Source organism: Camarhynchus parvulus, chromosome 2 (genome assembly GCF_901933205.1).
Source record: "Camarhynchus parvulus chromosome 2, STF_HiC, whole genome shotgun sequence".
NCBI classification, from domain to species: Eukaryota; Metazoa; Chordata; class Aves; order Passeriformes; family Thraupidae; genus Camarhynchus; species Camarhynchus parvulus.
In genome coordinates this window covers 99,850,033-99,868,617 of record NC_044572.1, presented here as the reverse complement: position 1 = coordinate 99,868,617, position 18,585 = coordinate 99,850,033, and the positions used below count along the sequence as shown (strand labels likewise).

Here is an 18,585-nt window from a genome sequence, read left to right as displayed (position 1 = left end):
TAAACTTCAGCAGGGATTGTCAGCTAGCATGCAAAGCACTCAGCTGCACTACTGCCAGACTCGTGACAGCACAACACTCAGCTCACTTTGCCCGTGTCCCACAGCTCCAAATGTGAAGCAGGACTCACGCTGCACAGCCAAGAGGAAGGGAACAAAATCCCCTCCACACCCATGGCGCTGTGCGTGCCAGCCCCACAGCACAGCAGTGCAAATGACAAGTCCATCTGCTACACAAATTATTTCAGGTCAAAATGGGAATGTGATCCTAGATGGAGGCAGAGCCAAAGTGAGCAGAAGAGACCTGAGGACACCTCAGCTATAAGTGAATTTTGGTCTTAAGTCTTCAAAGGAACTCTCTGTTTCCACTTTGAACAATTCTCACACAGACTTCTTACCTATGTGCTCATTGTGTAAGGATTTAGCTTAAGCAGTAATTCAGTATTCATTGATGTCTGCAAAACATTCCCAGTTAAATTTGTCCACAATGCTCATAAATATTTGGTAACCGGCAGCAAAGTGTTTGCATAAAGGCATACAGATATCCATATGTTCCACAATAGTCCTGAGTAAAAGAAAGTGCTGACAATCTGAAGCAGGCTGACATTCTATGATTATTTCAAAACATATTTTCCCCTTCTCTCCGCAGTTTTCATACTCTAGTTGGAGCATGAACAGATCATCCCTTCAAACTACATTTCATTTCATTCTGTTGCCAGCATATAACATTCTCACAGAAAGGAAAAGACACATCTAGATTTTCCAGTCAGCTGCAGATGAGGAAGGAATAATATTTCCCTCAATTACAGCAATCAACATTGTAAACTAATGTCATTTTACAAAGCCAAATTATCTCCAATGCAGAGAAAAAGCACACAACTACCAGTGGTTCAATCTGGAGTGCCCATTGCACTTTAGTGTTTGCATAGGAGACCCTTCTGTCCCACAAGACCCATTCCTAATTTAAAACAATCCAAGTGACTGTTTGCTGGGATGGGACCATTCACCCTCAGTTCTTCCATATGAAACAGCTCCCAGTCTACCCTGCCTGCTCTGGACATGCCTATCTTTCTCCTCACAGCATCAAGGATGACAGGACAGAAGGCAACATCTAACTTTTCTCATCACCATCCCCCTGAAAATCCCAGTGGTTTAGAGGCAAGAGCACATGGACATTGCTGGAAGCAGGCTCCAGCCATTAGAGGCACATGTACAGTATCTCTCCTCACTCCTCTGCTGACTTCCATTAAAACTGGCCAAATGAAACATCCTGATTCATCCCACTGGTGCACTTTGTTCATTTCTACAGGGTCAATCAAAAAAGAAGTGGAGTAGAAATCAGTGGCAAACTAAATCTCCCAATGCCATTAGATGTTGCTTCTAATTTTTCTGTAAAAGGAGCCTATAACACAATCTCTGGATGGCAAACACCCCACATCCATGTGGGAGGGGAGAGGAATAGTCCCCTGCACTGCTTGATGCCATCTGCCCAATGGCTGCATGTGTGGCCACCAAAGATCTTTCTCAGGTGCAGGAGGCAGCTGTGGTAGCATTTTGCCAGTGTAGGAGGCTCTTACCTTGTCTTAGCATTGGACAAACCAGGATTGCTCAGATCCACACTGGGCAAAAAGGAGCTGAAGTGAAGGGCTCCAGGTTGGCTGGGTGCCAGGTGTGAGCACACTGCAGGAGGCTGGTCAGACCCAGCACTCAGTGTGTTCCTGCTCCACCAGCCACAGACTCCCTTCTGTTTCATGTGCCAGTCGCTATTTGAGATCTCACAATTTACTCATGAACAAAACCCAACAAAAACAAAATAAAACGCAAAGCCAAACTGTTAAGCATGCATCCTAGAGAGTTTTTTGGATGCTGATTGCAATGCTGATTGCTCTCCAGATTAAAACAAAGACTGGCTCACATTGTGCTGCTGGTGGGTTTACCACTGCACTGCTCCCAGCTACCACTGTACTGCAGGAAGCTGGGCTGTGCCAAGAACAACACTGACAACAGTCTCACAACTCAAGTGCTCAAACAGCACAGGCCATAAAATATCTTCTATCAGATGTTCCTTTTCTTTGAATCCCTAGGTTGAATGGCATGAGAAAAGTTAGTTGAAATTAATTTAGCTGAAAAGAAAATAAGCACAAGGGGTGGTAGGAAATGAGAAACCTGAAAACTGCACACAAACAGTTGGAAAAATAAGATTCATCTTGAAAGGAGACAACTTCTAAGAGGGCCTTTTGCCAGTGCTGAGGCAGCCCAGACCATCAGGTCAACATGACACAATGACAGGTTTCAGAGGCACAAGGATTCTACGTGGAAATTGCCCGAGCACAGAGAAATTTTCTCCTCATATGCAGTTAGCAATGAGGACATATCTGAGGTACCCAATTTAACGGTAATGATGAAACCTTAGGCAAAGACTGCTCTGTCATCATTTCCTTCCTTCTATTCCATGATACTTCTTTATTTGTCAGCATCTCTTAGTCTGTAGTGACATGAAGTTACTCTTCTTTTTGCAAAGTACCTAGACTACTGTAGCATGCTGTAAGAAACGGCAAAGTAATAATCACACATTTTTCAGCTTTTGCTTTCAGTGTGGTAGAAATTAATAATTTTCTTGTTTAGTTAATAAAAATAATCCTGTTCTACTTCAGGCTTCATTTCCCTTTAATCTCATTGGGTTGCTGACTGCACCTATGCTGTAGTTGTTAACAGAAAGTAAATTTACCTATTTGATTCACATCCCTGAGACTCATGGGCTCTTATTTGTCTCCCTAGTTTTATCTAAGGCTCACCTGGGCACCTTATTAAGCCCTTTTGTTTGTTTAACCACTAGTGTCACATAAAAAAGATTACAAGCTGCCATCATGTGATTTGGGAATTCTCCTGTCATAAATGTGCAGCCAATATAACACCCCTGTGGCAGAGGCTGGCAGAGAAGTATCAGAATGAAAACAGGCATACTGTGCACTGCGAGGATTTGCTAGATTGGTTGAACTCCTTCTACAGTTTTCTCTCTTGAAAATCTTTGTCTCCAAGTAAAATAGAAAAGAATAGAACAGAACAGCTCAGTTGGAAGGGTCTTACAGTGATCTTCTCATCCAGCTTCCTGACCACTTTAGGGCTGACCAAAAATTTAAAGCATCTTATTAAATGAATTGTCCTGATGCCTCTGACTAGCTGACAAGGCCAAAGTCCTCAGACACTCCTCACAGGACATGCCTTCCAGCCCTTCCACCAGCTTTGTTGCCCTCTTCCCAAAAAGGACTTTAGAATCCTTCTTAAAATGTGGGGCCCACAATGGCATATAGTGCTCAAAATGAGGTGCACTGACACTGCATACAGGGGGAAATATTGAATGCACCACATCTCTTACTTTTTTTCTGAAACCACTAATTTTAATTATTGCCCTCTTCCTGCCATAGGCTACAATGAGCTCTACCTTAAAATAATCCATTTGCTTATTTGAATTCAGACCTCTGGCTGATCACACTAACAAGAAGAATCACCCTCTTTCTGCTCAAAGAAACTGAAAGGGCCATCAATATTCTGAAAACGTGCACAAAACTGAAGCTGCTAAGTTAGAGTCTGTACCATTCCCAGTGACTGAGGAATGGGAACGGCTTAAAAAGCCTCCCTGAGTCGTTCTGTAAAACTGTACTTCTGCAGATGACCAGCATTACCAGAGGAAGTCTTAGAGCAGAGAAAGGACTGAGGCAGCATCTGCAGTTGAAGGCCTGGTCTATGTGCATGAGTTTGCAAAGGAATGTAGCAGCACTTGTGTTATTTCTGATTCAGCAATTGCTCTCCAGAGGTCCTCTCCAAGCAGCTTCACCTGAAATTCAGCCTTGAAGAAAGCTGATACAACACATAAAAAAGTCATAATGATAATGTGATTGACAAAGTTGTATCTTGACACACATGGATTCCTACAGCAGTTTCCAAAACAAAAAACCCAAGGCATAACAGAAACAACAAAATAAGATTGACTAAGAGGATGCTTCAGAGACTTCATTAAAATTTAATAGAGATTTTTGTCTTTCAAAGTTTTATCATCTCTCAGACAGTAAAGAGAAGGATAAAGTTCTTTGCTCACTCATTTTGTTATGGAAAGAGAGAGCCAGATGATCAGCTGATACCAATTATAAATTATAGGTCAAGATTACCGAAGGAAATGAAATACGGGGGCCAACTGATCCAATTTCTAGCAGCACTGAACTGGAGCAGATGTGAGCATTGAGCCCTGCAATGCTCTCCTCCCACATGTCTTTTTCTCCTCTGAATGGCAGCCCATGAAGGGAAAACTTGGCTTCTCAGTAAGTTCCCGTAATTCATCTAGGTTCCACAATAACAGCATATATTCCTTTGTGTTCTGACAGTGTGCAGAGACCACAAAAGTCCCCAGTGAACTCGGGGTATTCATCTCCATTCCACTTTTCTCATCATATGCATATGATAATGAATATTTACGAGCTGCTTGGAATAGTCAGTACAGAGTATTTACTCATGTCAAAAAAATGGGAAAAACCCTATCCTGCAGAGCTGTCTTCCAGGGCTAGATTAATTTTTCAACACAAACGTCATTTTCTGAAAGAAAGAAAGAAACCTCACAAATTTCCTCAATTTTTTTCTGATTAACTATTCACCACTTTACACTGCTATTTCATATTAGCTCACCATTTGCCCAGAACATCTAATACTAATCTTCCTGTGTAATACAACGTCTGCTAAAATTTTCTGTTCACTCAGCTACTTTCTCTGGACACGTAGAAAAGCCGTTCATATACTTGATTCTATTTCTCTAAGTTTTCTGGTCACTCTGAACATCTCCAGAGCTCTCAAAGAGAGGAGCATTTGGCCACTCTTTAAATACATTTGAGGACTTGTGCACAGTGGGGTTGTTGTAATTAGCGTATCATGATGAGTGTCATTTAATGCACAGCTAATAGGTATTTTACTTTAAAAAATCAGATTTTTACTTTAAAAATCCCACTTTGTTAGCCAAAAGAAAATTATGAAATGAATGTGCAAAACCACTGTGACAGAACCCAAAAATGTATTCTTTCACCTTTTAATTACATCAGGCTTTATCATTATATCTTTGTATAACTTTTTATCCTCGTTTTTTGCTTTCACAAGCTTTATCCTCTTCACTGATGAGTTTTAATTTAAAAGTTACAACTGATTTGATTGCTCATTCACAACTGCATCTGCTGCAGCAATTAATCTTTGGTTGTGCAATCACTTGCCAATGTCATCACATAGCAGTGGGATGGCAAACACACACATACACTAAAGCTACAGGAAGACTGTAAATAAATGAAAAGTAACCAAAGTAGTTTTTTACATGCTGAATCAAAAAGAAAGAAATGTTATGACACTGCAGTGACAGTAGGAGGGGAGGGAAGGAGTTATGCCAGATGCAGAGGATGACAGATATGCTGCTGTGTGCAGAGCAATGTGGAACAAATATAAAATCTGCACTGCTGTTCCTACCCTGGTAGCTTGGCTGTCTGCATTGTACAGGATCAGATCTCTGACAGTCTCTTGATCCACTCTCACAGGGCAGAAATCAGGCTGGCATGCTGCAGAAAAGCTAGCTTAAAGCCATTCACCTTCTAGACTGAGATGGAGTTACACTATGAGCGTTGCAGAAGAGTCCTGCAAAGCTCAGATATCACTTTGATAGTTTCAAAAGCTTTACTGGGGATGCAAAATTGTTCTAAATGTTCACCTTCTGTAGTCATGTGACTGTGACAGTCACCAACATTTCCTTACAAAGATACACACATCCATTTACAGCCCTTACAGCTATGAAGAGAAGCTGTGAAATGTGAAGCAACTTCACTCTTAAATGTTAGAAGTCATGAGAAAAATAACAGTAATTTTAAATCATTCCACTTTGAACCTATTCATGACTATTCTTGGCATCCAATCTTTACTTGTTTTTTACTTCAAGTTAGAAAACAGCAGAAAAGCCATAAAAATACTTCAGGGAATGTGTCTTTATATCTGCAAAAGAAGAAACCAATGCAGCAAGGAAAAAGAAAAAATATTTTTTGTTTCTCACTAAACAACATTACATACTGAAATGTACACATCTTTGGTATCTTCAGTAGAGTGTATCTAGTACCAAACACCTTCTTAGAGGCAGTGTAAAATTTTAATTTCTATTTTGGTCCAAACTGTTCTAGCAGAGAGAAATTTTAAGACTGGAAGGATGGGACAAACACACAATAATCCCTCTTTTGTCCTGGCCTATCAAATTATTCCTTTTCCCAAAAGCTATCCCCAGTGCTGGACGCATTGAAAAGTGGTTTTATAAAAGTATTTGGCTTGGCTTCTAAACACACCTTTGCTCTACTGTTAGAGAAACACTATGGTGTATGTTAGGAAACTTCAGCCATGCTGATAAATAAATGAGTTTCAAGTTTCAGGTTTGTTTGATGGACTTCTCCAAGTTCAGAAAAAATATAAAAAAAAGAAAAGGAGAAAAGGAAAAAAGCGAGGAACCTTCTTATTCATAAGGCATCTTGTAATTAATAACACTACTGTGCTTCTCATCTTCTCATCTACACACAGCTGAATTTTAGATTTATCACAGGCACATCACACAATTAAGAGATTCATTTGCCTCCAGGATGTTTGCACACCAGCTCTCCTTGTGGGTGCACAGGAGGCTGGACAGGAAGCAGGACTGTCCTGCTTCTCACAAGTGAGTGGCTTCTTGAACTTCAGCCTGTCTGGGCAGAGGATTAAAACCCAGTCATCACATGAGTGTGCTTTACTTGTATTTTTTACATGATTTACTTGTATTTTTACATGATTTTTACATGATTTTCCTCTGGACTACCCAGTGTGATGTGCACCTTGGGTTTTTAATGCTTGAATTCTCTCTAAATTAGAGAGTTCAGAATTCTCTAAATTGTACAGAATTGACTATATTCCCTAAAAACTAGTTTATTTATTTATACCACTAACAATGAATTTTTGCCTTGGTTCCATAATGTTTACTCTCATGAGACATATCTTTGAAATCTACTGAGTTGCTTGTATAATTAAGGACTGTGTGTTCAGACTTTTAGAAAATTCACATTGCTGCTTTCTAAGTTGTTTAAAAAGAAGATGTCAAAGCAGCTGCAATCAACCCAGAGAAACTCCTTTCTTGGCATATTACAGTGATGTACACCAGAGAATAGCAATGAATACTGTAATTATTTTAGGTAGAGATTGTTTATATTACTATTATGACAGCCACTTAAACATAAAGATGGGGGGTTAAAACTAAAAAAAAAATCTCTTACATCTGCTCAAAACAAATGAAGTTACTTTAGTGAATGTTTACATATTTTGTGATAGTTTTATCACTTTTCTTAATAAGGACAGCTTTGAGAAAATCCCACAAGTAAGGAAGCAATTACTGGTCTAAGTGTTTTTAGCCATATGGTGACCATCTAAAAAGCTTCTATAAAAAAGTCTCCCTTGGTGAATTATTTTTTACAGTCTCACAGGTATGCTACACAAAGGCTACAAAACCATCACTAGCAATATATTAAAAAATATTCTGTGACATGGTTGCTAGGACGAAATGTGTTTATTGTGCAAAAGCTAGGGTAGTATATTGCAAAACTTACAAAAATGACATCTGTCAAAAATCAGCTTTTCTTCTAGCTTAAATTTAAAAAGGAGAAGAGAGGGAGAGGGAGAGGGAGAGGGAGAGGGAGAGGGAGAGGGAGAGGGAGAGGGAGAGGGAGAGGGAGAGGATGGAAGGGAGCTACAATGATCATCTCATCTTACTGCTCAACCACCAAAATTTAAAGCATGTTATTAAGGGCATTGTCCAAATGACTCTGGCAGGCTGACAAGTCACTGCAAACATGGGGCATCAACTCCTCTTGAGGAAGTCTGTTCCAGAGTTTGACCACCCTCTTGGTAAAGAAATGCTTCCTAATGTCCAGTCCAAATCTCCCTTGATGGATGCAGCTTTGAACTGTTCCCAGAATTTCTTCATGGGCTACTTCAGCATGACTGATACACAGTATTGTTTGCAACAGGGAATCAGAGGGAGCACACTGAACTGACTACACACAACACTGGAACAAAGGTCAACATCGGAATAAAATCCAAGGTAAGTTAGACTGGTTTAAAACAAGGTTTAACTGGTTTAAATTGTTTCTATTTCACTATTTAATATGGACTGAAAGATTTCAGTTGACACATTGTTGGTGAAAAAATTAAATTTTCCTCATATCTTCTTAAACATTTTTTTTTCTTTGCAAATATAATTCAATTTTTATTTTGGCTTTCTCCGTAACTCAGACTTTTATTTCAAAGTCTAGCTTTTTGTCAGAGCAGTGAAGAAAACTCAATTTAAGATAGAACCTCAGGCATGCAGAATATATCAAATAAAACTGAAAACACATTTCTTCCCCATTTCCTACACTATAAACAAGACAAATACCTCAGCACACACATGCACAAATTCCACAGCCCTGGCCACCACGAAGTAACAAAAAGAGAGAAGCTTTGAGAATTAAATTAAAGCAACCTCAGTCCTCCTATCTTCCCAGGACTCAGCACCCTGTGCTGCCCTTTGCCTGGACACAAGTGCACACATGTGGGAAGACAAATCATCTGCTGTTCATCACACCCTGAGAAAAGCCCTGCAGTGTTACGGCTGGAAGGACATGAATAAGACTTTCTGATGTAGTCCTCTGCCTCCAGATCCCTACCTATTACTTAGGTTTGGCAGCCTGGGGCTAAGGCTGAGGTTTGGCCCAGATGAGAAAGGTGTGGGGGGCTCAGAGTTGGTGCAGCACCTCTTGTCATGCCTTCTGCATCACCAGCATTGCTGGAGCTGTAGCCTTTGGGGATCTCTGAACCTCAACCCTAAAAACCCTAAAATCATTTTGGGGTTGAGGATGAGGCCCTCAGTGACATGTTTTACCAGGCAGAGAAATGATCAAATAGAGATATCACCCAGAAGACAACACTTGTGCTACAAGCAATAAACTGCTTTTTTATTCACAGCCTCCCAAGGGAATGTGTGGAACTGGCTCTGTCTCTCCACTCCTTATGTTACATTTATCTGCCATATTATTCAAATAGCACATGTAAACATAGAATATTCAAAACTGCAGAATAAATTCACATTCATTAACTCCTACAAAAGTGTCATGGCCATCATATATTAAGAATAGAAAGTATAAACAAGCCATCAATTAATCTTATCTCTCTGATTTGAAGCACATCAAGGATGGTATGGGTGTGGAAGAGAATCCTGCCAAAGTAAGTGCCTGGGCACTGAAAAATTAAGCACTTGCTTAAGTGCTTTGAGGGACAGGAGACCAAAACAACTTTACAGACTAATACAGATATTATTTTCCAAAATGGTGAAAGATGTGCCTGGCAGGAGTTTTCCAAGTCCCTTTGATTGCACCACTGCACCCATTTTTCCTTGTCTTCTCAAATTATTCAACATTTCTGAAATGCATTCGAACTGCACTGTTTCCTTTAAAATAACATCTCAAGGATCAGACCATACAGCCTCATGCAGCCCCTGGCTGAGGCAATGCTCCCAAAATGATGTCAATGGGAGCCTTGCCCAAGAAAGGACTATAAGGATTCAGCTGTATGTGAAGAAAGGCTTGAAATACTGGAGCATGGTATCAGGATAAGACTTTATATTTCAAGCATATATTTATTCTTTACACTAAATCACCAGAGAGCGTGGGGAGAAGAGGGGGATGTCACTTTGGAAAACCATATGGTGCTTTGATTTCCAAGCCAGAACTGAGCATACTGAATGTTTATAGAATCCAGTGATATTCTCTCCTTTCTGTTTATTCCTGTCACCCAGAGAAACTCTGGCCAAGCACCAACCAAATATCCAAGCAAGCAGGGGGAAAGAGAGAAAACAGCTCACACCAGTAGGCTCATGATTAGCAACCTAAACCTGGAAGGAGGCGCTTGGGAAGCGCCTCTGATGCATCTGTATTCCAGCGCTCACCGTATGTCATAAGTGGTTTTGGAAATTGAGTTCTCAGTCTCTGCAAGGGGTAGCAAAGACATACACAGCATTTCTGGCTAGACTGAGCAGGGGCATATGTGGAGCAGCTGCAAAAGCAGACATCCCTCTGCTCAGTGGGATCAGTGTAGGAACAAAAATGCATCTCTCAGCGATGACAGCTAACCTGCTCCTGGGTTAGCTGTGTCTCCCTACCTGTGGCAAACAGGGCTGCTGCATTTACTTTGCCTCAAATAAAAACAATGCAGAGTGCCTCCTTATCACCCTGTGCTTAGGAGAGCACTTGGAGGACTTACTGAGGTACATAGAAGATCTGAAATCTATCTTAATAGGAGACAATCTTCATATCCAAGCTCTAGCCCTGATATAGAAATCTTCAGGTCTTTTTCCTTGGGAGTCTTATCCCCTTCCCTGCTCTTATCTGCTTACCCTTTCCTTTCAGTGTGAGAGCTAGCAATCTCCAACTACCCTTTCCTTTTTCAGAAACAGTAAAAGGATTACAAAAAGCATAACAAGCTCACAACTCAATACACAGTATTTTATGAACAGGAGCAGCTTTCACTTCTGATCACCCTCAGCATTACTTTAGAGAGAGTCTGGGATGCTGCTGGTGCACTTTCTACATAGGTGTTGCTTCTGTACTAAGTATGGTGCAGAGAGGTCTTACTAGCATTACACGGGGTAGAAGTCACCTAACTTCTAATGTATATGTAACTTCTAATTAATAGTATGTAACTATATGTAACTTCTAATTAATAGTAAGTTTTTGCATACTGTGAAAATAATAATTTTAGAATCAGATTAAAGTATGTCCAAAATAAAACTTGTATCTTTGATATGGAAAACTCTTTCATTTTCATAAAGATAATTTGCTTTTACTGTGAAATTGGTGCTCAAAAGTTCCTTTCTCTATCCTTGAAACAACTATTTACTATGAAAAACATACTTATTGAAGGTTGCCAAAAGTGTAGTAACCACACATCTGTTATTCTTCAAATATATATTTTCTAAAACATTTGATATTTACTTCACATGTAATAGCAGTTATTAAATCTTCCTTAAGTCTGCTTTGTGGAACCATAATGTAAAGCATTACACGCAGAGGAGAAGCACCATGGGAACAAATGCAAAAAGGGAGCAGAAGTGTTGTTAGTAGCTGAGTAACTTACTAGTCACATTACAAACTACAACCCAGAGAAGCATAGTAAGAGGAGTACTGGAAGTCTGGAAACCCTGCAGGATGATGAGTTTTAAGAGGTCAAATAGAATTCATTTAAAGTTTTTAAATTGTTAGATAATTTATAGGTCAACAAAGATGTAAAAACAGAAGACATTCGTGTAATCACTACTGAATCTACTAAAGAAGGACATAAACTTCATCTGGTAGCTCAAATTAGAGAAATTTATGTGTTTAAAAAAGCCTTCTTTTGGTTTTAATTTTCCACAGTGTGGCAACATTTCCCCAGGAGCATTTCCCCAGGGCTGGTGGTGGCTCTTTGCAGGCTCTGCACTGCAAGCCTCACCCCGGCCATGAGCTGGAAAGACACTACTGACTGCATTACAGGAGACCAGCTCTCTGACTGAACTGATCTTTTTTCTTTTTGAATTTTAACAGGCTTTGTGCATTAAGCTCTCTTTAATTGCCAGAGTAGCCAGGAAACAAGCACAGTCGTGGTTAATTGTTCATAACTATTCCACTTGAGAATTCAAGTGAGCCTCCCAGCAACAGGACACAAGGAAATGGCCTCAAGCTGTGCCAGGGGAAGTTCAAGTTGGACATCAGGAAGAATTTCTTCACAGAAAGGGTGGTTAAGCATTGGAACAGCTGCCCAGGGAAGCAGTGGAGTTTCCATCCCTGGAAGTGTTCAACAAACATCTGGATGTGGCACTTAATGCTATGACTTAGTTGATAAGGTGGTGTTTGCTTAAAGGATAGACTCTATGATCTAGGAGGTCTTTTCCAACCTCACTCATTCCATGATCCTATGATTTTCACTGGGTCCTGAATATCTGAAAAAATCTTAAGCCATTGAGATGAACAATGCTTTCTAAACCAAATTTTTAGTCATGTTTGGAACAAAGTACAAGAGAGCTGACTGCTTTCCAGACATTTTTATGCATATGTGGATGCCATGGTAATATGCATCCATAATGAACAATAATACCCACATTAACAGCTGCAAAAAAGTCATCCTATTGATCTATAAGTCTACTTGCTTTGGCTTACTGAAGATTTTTTTAAAAACCATTAAGGTGACAGCTTGCATCGCATGAAAGTGTCACACGTGCTCAGCCTTTTAAACCATGTTTCTTATAGGACAGCACAATGCAATACAATATTTTTCCTAAATCTCAACATTGCTCCTTAATGCTCTTCCTGCAGCCAGGAACTGCAGTCTAGATCATGCTGGACAAAGGTGGTGACTAACATAGCATGTTACAATTAGTTTATTTGTAATGTCTCAAAAGACAATCAATAACATAAAGATCTTCATTTATATCTATCAAACCCACATATACTCCTTTTAATTGAAAAGCTCTTAACTCCAGTCATTTCCTGGATATAAAGCTACCTTACTCGAGCTCCAGCATTTTTAATTTCCCTTGCATTGAAAAGCAGCATCCTCAGCTCACAAGTAATGCTTATATAAAAGCCTTGCAGTCAGATCTCTTGGTGCCACATTGTTTTCCAGGATATGAAGACAACAGTAATGTAAACACTCTACTGCTGCAGAATAAACACCATGTAGCCACAAAGCAGAGATGACATCACCTGTAAATTATATGGGATTAATTTTCTGCAGTGTAAACTGACTGTCTATGTCTCCTGTTCCTCAATGCACTCTAAAACTGTTTGTTGAGAACAATTAATGCCTTCCGGTTTTAAAGCAAAGATAATTCTTCCTTAGGGCATTACTTCATGTTTCACCTTTTGTGTATCTAAAAATCTTGCTTCCTCCCTCCTGAATGAGAATGTTCTTGCTCCAACAACACATTTAAATGCTATTGATATTTCAAAGCTGACTCAGGTGTGCCTAAGTCAAAAGCTTGCAGAGAATAAAATTTTAAATAGCCAGACATGCTTCTGCTGCTTCTTTCCCTAGAGTTTATATAAATAAACACAAGAACAGCTGTATTGGATCAGAGCTAACATAGATATAGCCCACTAACCTGTCTCTCTATTTGTGGCCAAAAAGGGATTCCTACTGAAGAGAATAAGATTAGGAAAAGGATGTAGTGATACATCCCCAGAATAAACTCTCTGCTTTAAGAGATCTGCAGACCTGAGATTTCTACTTCTGTGATTGCAAGTGTGATTCCAGCATCCAGGTACCACATACAGGAATGTGTTTGCTTTGGAAGCTATTCTTTAAGATACAAAAAAGTAATGATCTTAAGCAGTGACATATGATATTAAGAAAATATTACTATAAAGGAGTTAACACTGAACTCCACATATATGTTTCTCATTAACCTTTTACTCAACCAATTTGAGAAGTTGTAGATCCTCCACACCTTGTGTTATAGGCCAGACTGGATGGGGCTCTAAACAACCCACGGCAGGGGGGTAGAAACTGAATGACCTTTAAGGCACCTTCCAAACCGAGCTATTCCATGATTCTATAATGTATTCCTGTCATAAAAAATATTATGTTAAAAATACAGGTAGGATAATGGATATTACTATTTTTAAAAATCCCAAATCTTAATTGCTGTATCTATATGAAAGTCTTTATCTTCCTTTTTTTTCTCCTTGCCAGTTCTCTGAAAAAGCTGAAAAGAGAACACATTTGATTCTATGACCATGGCAAGCAAAGTACACTCAAATCTCCACTTCATCTCTGCTAACTAATATGCTGCTTCAAATAAAGTAACCCCAGAGTGACAATCAATCTCTCAAGGTGCAGAAGTGCCGTTTGAAAGCCTTTCTGCTTTTCAGTCTAGCGTGGCAATAATGGCATCTGCACAGAAATCCCTTCTACATATTTGCCTCCTCTCAGGAAGGCTACTCAGCTGTGATTTAGTCTATCAATAATTCTCCATCCTTTATGTGGTATATACCTTGCATATACACAGCTAGCATGGATTCTTCTTGTTTTGAAACATCTCAGAAGTTGGAAATTGCCATCACAGAACTTCTAATGAACTCAGCTAAAAAGATGCTGACCTTATCCATTCTCTCTTTCAAAACAGAGACACAGAGTATCAATTCATTCTAGAACTCCTCAAAACTTTTTTTTTTTTGAAGGAGAGAAGCAGAGCCAACAGATGCACCTAGAGAAGCTAATTCATAATTTGGGTGATGAAAGGTTTATTGTAGTGTCCTGTGGTATCACGCTGAATGAAATGATCATCAGGAACTAAAGTAGATGTAACTTGGGGGGGAAAAAAACAGCCTGTTAAAAAAAAACAACTTTTGAGGACATCAAACTTAGCAACTGAGTGTTTAATTTTCAACAATATCCAGAACTTGAAGCGGAGAGGAGATTCTTCTGCTTACTCTTTGTAGAAGAATAAAGACAACATTGAGCATCTGAATCCTTCTTTACTTTACATCACTCTTTACTGGACTTGGCCTTGTTTAATTTACAAGACCAACATGTATTTCTGGTATGATGACCTTGTGGCTAAGTTTGTCTGCAAGAATTTCTTGCACTTGAGGAATGCTGCATATTGAATTTTCCTCTGATGCTAAATAGATCTCTGCCAGCTTTGCACCTCTTTCAACTTAATTTACTTTTGTCAACTCATATGTCAGAGATTAGAAGTTTCATGGAAAGAAATATGAGTGGGAGCAATATTTTCATTCATAAGTAAGACTTGTGGCCAAAAGGTGTGTCCCTTTTTTAATACCAGAATGTGGTATAGTCACCAGCAAACCACATGATGAGCCAAGTTCATATAATGAATAAATTGCTTCAGATTGACTTGGGAAAGAGAAGAGAACACAAACAGAAAAGCTGAGCACATATGTGCATGACACTGCATGACTTCCACTCTAAATTTGAGGTCATTGATACATTAAATCAACTAAAATAAATAACTGTGTAAATTTTCCTGTGCAGTTTTTCCTCCTTACCTTTTTGCACTAGTAAGGAAATAAATTTACGGCTTACCTTTCAAAACCAATCTGCCGTAATGTTTTCTCCCATGTCGAACCTGCACAAAGAGGAGAAAAAACAAACACCCTCAGTAAAGAACCTTTTTTGTATGAACACTCTTTTCCTTTCCTTGTGCAGCTGCGATTTGTATATTAAGGAGATTTTTCCACCCCTAGAGAAGTACCTGTAAATAACACGTGTTTTCTCCAGAGTGGAGAACTGTTGACAGAAGCTACCACTGGGTGACACAACAGTGAGAGGGGTATCAGCCTACATAACTTTACATGGCAGAGCAGCTATAGTTCACTGCAATTCCAAGGGTGGTCTCCTCTGCTAGAGCAATGCGATCTGGAAGCACTGAGCTGGCATCTCACATCATGCACTCTTCACATTTCAGCTTTTCACTTTACTGTAGTGTTCACCTGATTCTTGCTGAAAGCTTTACAGCTCCTTCTGAAATCCAGCCCTTTTACTTTTAAGCAAAAGCATGAACATGTATTCCTTCCTTATTGTTTAACCCTTCATACAAACAGCTGCAAAGGAATCTTTCTCAAAATTATCAAGGACTCAGCCCACAAACTACTCAAATGTCCAGACTCATCCAAAGAATTGCCCTCAGTATTTTTGATGCACTTAATACAAATTTTACCTAGATTTTCTCCAAAATAACTCCCCCACACACTTCAAGCACTAGGCATTTAGTATTCAGCTTTTCGTAGATTTTTAGCTTGTTGCCATTTTTTTTTTTAACTACTATGAGGTCATTATAAACACAGGCTACTAAGAGCACAAATATCTTAAGTCATGCAGGTCTGCTTGGCAAATGTGTAGGAGGACATGAAGCTGCATCATAGTTTGCTCTCTGTCCTTTTGTGCTGCTGTGGGAAATGCAACAGGACTGCATGCTGTGTAAGCAACTACAGCTCTTATTGAATGATTCATCTCAGTCATTCATTGAATTCTCAAAATCAGAGAAGTGACAAAAATTCCTGTTGCTGATGCATTCCATCACCTAAAGGGAAATATAAATTAGGAACAAAAAGATTCCCTGTGAGTGACATTAAGCAGCACTTTTAATTGCCCCCATTCAGCGCAAAGCAGGCAGAGATTTCAGGCCCATATCCAGCAAAACACAAAGCAGAAAGAGACTTCAAAAGCAAGGTGGAGAAATCTCTACCTTCACTCTATGGGAAAAAAAAGAAGTTAAATTCTGTTCTGGAACAACTGAGCAATGTGGATTGTTTGATGAGTAGCGAGAGCTTCTACTGTGGCATCTCTATTTGCCTGAGGTGGGGCAAAACTTCTGCCTGCACAACTACATAAGACATTACACTCATCACACTGAGTTAATATTTTATGAAAATAAGTCCTCTGAAAACACCTCTAAAGCAGGACAAGAAATACCCTCACACATTTATTTCAAATAAATGTGAAAAACAAAAATAACGTCCAGCACAACAAACCATAAATGACTGAGATAAATAAAGACCTGCTCCATTAATGTATTCCCCAAACCCATTGTATTCTGCTCTTCTCTGGAATGTAACTGGTTTCAAACAGCACCTATGAATCAAGCCATTGTTAAAAAGATGACTATGCCACTCCACAGGTGGCAGGGCAGACACAAGCAATTCTCCATATATTTTATGCAATCCTTCTGACTCTGGAAGAGTAGCCAACTCCGAAGATTTGAAGAGTGTTGAAGAAAAGAAATCTCAATAGCCCTTACTAAAGCAAAGACCAGTACTGACATCTTTGGTCTGAGTTTCTGTGCCTTCCACTGTTATGTATATGTACATATAAGTATGTATTCATATATATATGAATTTTTCACCCCATGATTGGCTACACCTCATTTGTAATATATAGATAGAGTCCTACTGGAGAGAGAGGGTAGAGAGAGAGAGAGAAAGGAAAAAGGCTTTAGAGGAAAGGGAATTGTGTCTCCATTGCTTAGAAATAAACTTTTGGCTGCAGCTGGCCACCAGAATACTCTTTGAAATGCATCTGACTCCTCTGAAGCAAAGCCTGCCAAGAACACAACTAACATTTCATATTAAAAAAACAAATCTTTTTTATGGAGTCTTATTTTAAAATGTTTATGATCTAAACATTGGGTTTTAAGACTTGCCAATTCCATTCACAATAGTATCAGCTTCTACCCCACACTAAGAGCCAAAAGTAAATACCCTGAGGTAACAGAAGCACTAAAAAGAATAGCGCTATTAAAAGTCTAGAAAACCTACTATTTGATTTAAACCTTACCCGTTGCTTCCAAAACATAAAACAGGGTTATATCACATAATTCTCATTAAAATAAAAAAAGGAGTCAATCAAGAATTAAAGACTTGATTCTGCTCCCAAGGAAATCAACAGGAATTTGGCTATTCAATTCAGTCTTTCTTTCTGCTATGACTGGGGAAAATATTCACCCCTTGACTTTCAGAATCAATCAACTACTACACTTGAGTTACTAAGTTAAGATGGCTTCCCTTTGCTTTCTTTTTTTTTTAACACCACCACAAAAATACCATGACTGTTTATAAGAATGCCTTAATCTGGTACCCATGTAATTAAGTTTTTCCCAAATATTTTCTCCAGAGTGCCCAACCATCCTCATTTATTCCAAAAATTCTGTTTCACATTAACAGCTCTAGCTTCAATATTCTTCAAAGAGATGAAGCATAATGCACTTCCAGAATTTCTGCTCACATTTAATAGGAGCAACAGTAACATGCATACCATGCCCACATATGTGCTCAATGAAATCCTAGCATACGAATCAGAGTATAAGAATCAGAGATTTAATAAGATAAAGTCCAGAACATCTTCCTTAAGTCAAAAGTTGCCTTTTTGACAGGTAGGCTTTCATTCACAAGGCAGTTGCCATCTTTAGTTTGGCTTGGTTACAACTCTCTGCTTACTATGAACTTACTAAGGATGAGAGGACTCACACACCACTGCTAGGTTGTTCACCTTTACAAAACATGAAGGTGCCTTGCTGCTGAAGTGCACTCACAGGGAAAACACACAATGACATATTCATGGCATCACAGAAACATGGAATACCAGGTCAGAAAGGACATCAAGGATCATCTGATCCAACCTTGGGCAAAAGCACAGGCTAGACAAGATGCCCCAGCACCCTCTCCAGCTGGGTGTTAAAAGTGACCAATATTGGGGAAGAATACTGGGTAAGTGATTTTCATCCTTTTATGGAGGTTGCACAACTATTCACCTTGAGCCATATCATGCCCTATTTGCCATTGCTGCAGAGATCTGTAACTGCTGAGGGAGAAGTTTGGCATACATTGTAATTGAAACTCATGCCTCCTTTGCCATTCCCATGCACATGTGCATGAACGTCCCTGTGGATCCTGTAGTCCCCATGGCTATGTGCAGTGATTACCAACAGCTTGCTTCCTTCTCATTTCTCCATAGTGGCTACTTTAAGAACTA

General features: G+C 39.3%; 1 protein-coding gene across 4 annotated transcripts in view; it reads right to left on the bottom strand.

Annotated features, from left to right (window-relative positions):
- PIEZO2 (piezo type mechanosensitive ion channel component 2) overlaps nt 1–18,585 on the bottom strand; it is a 286,587-nt gene that overhangs the window by 138,070 nt on the left and 129,932 nt on the right. For all 4 annotated transcript variants that reach the window (XM_030967574.1, XM_030967591.1, XM_030967583.1 and 1 more), the window contains exon 4: nt 15,142–15,184. In XM_030967574.1, the coding sequence (XP_030823434.1) occupies nt 15,142–15,184 (43 nt within the window). The remainder of the gene's footprint in view (nt 1–15,141; nt 15,185–18,585) is intronic.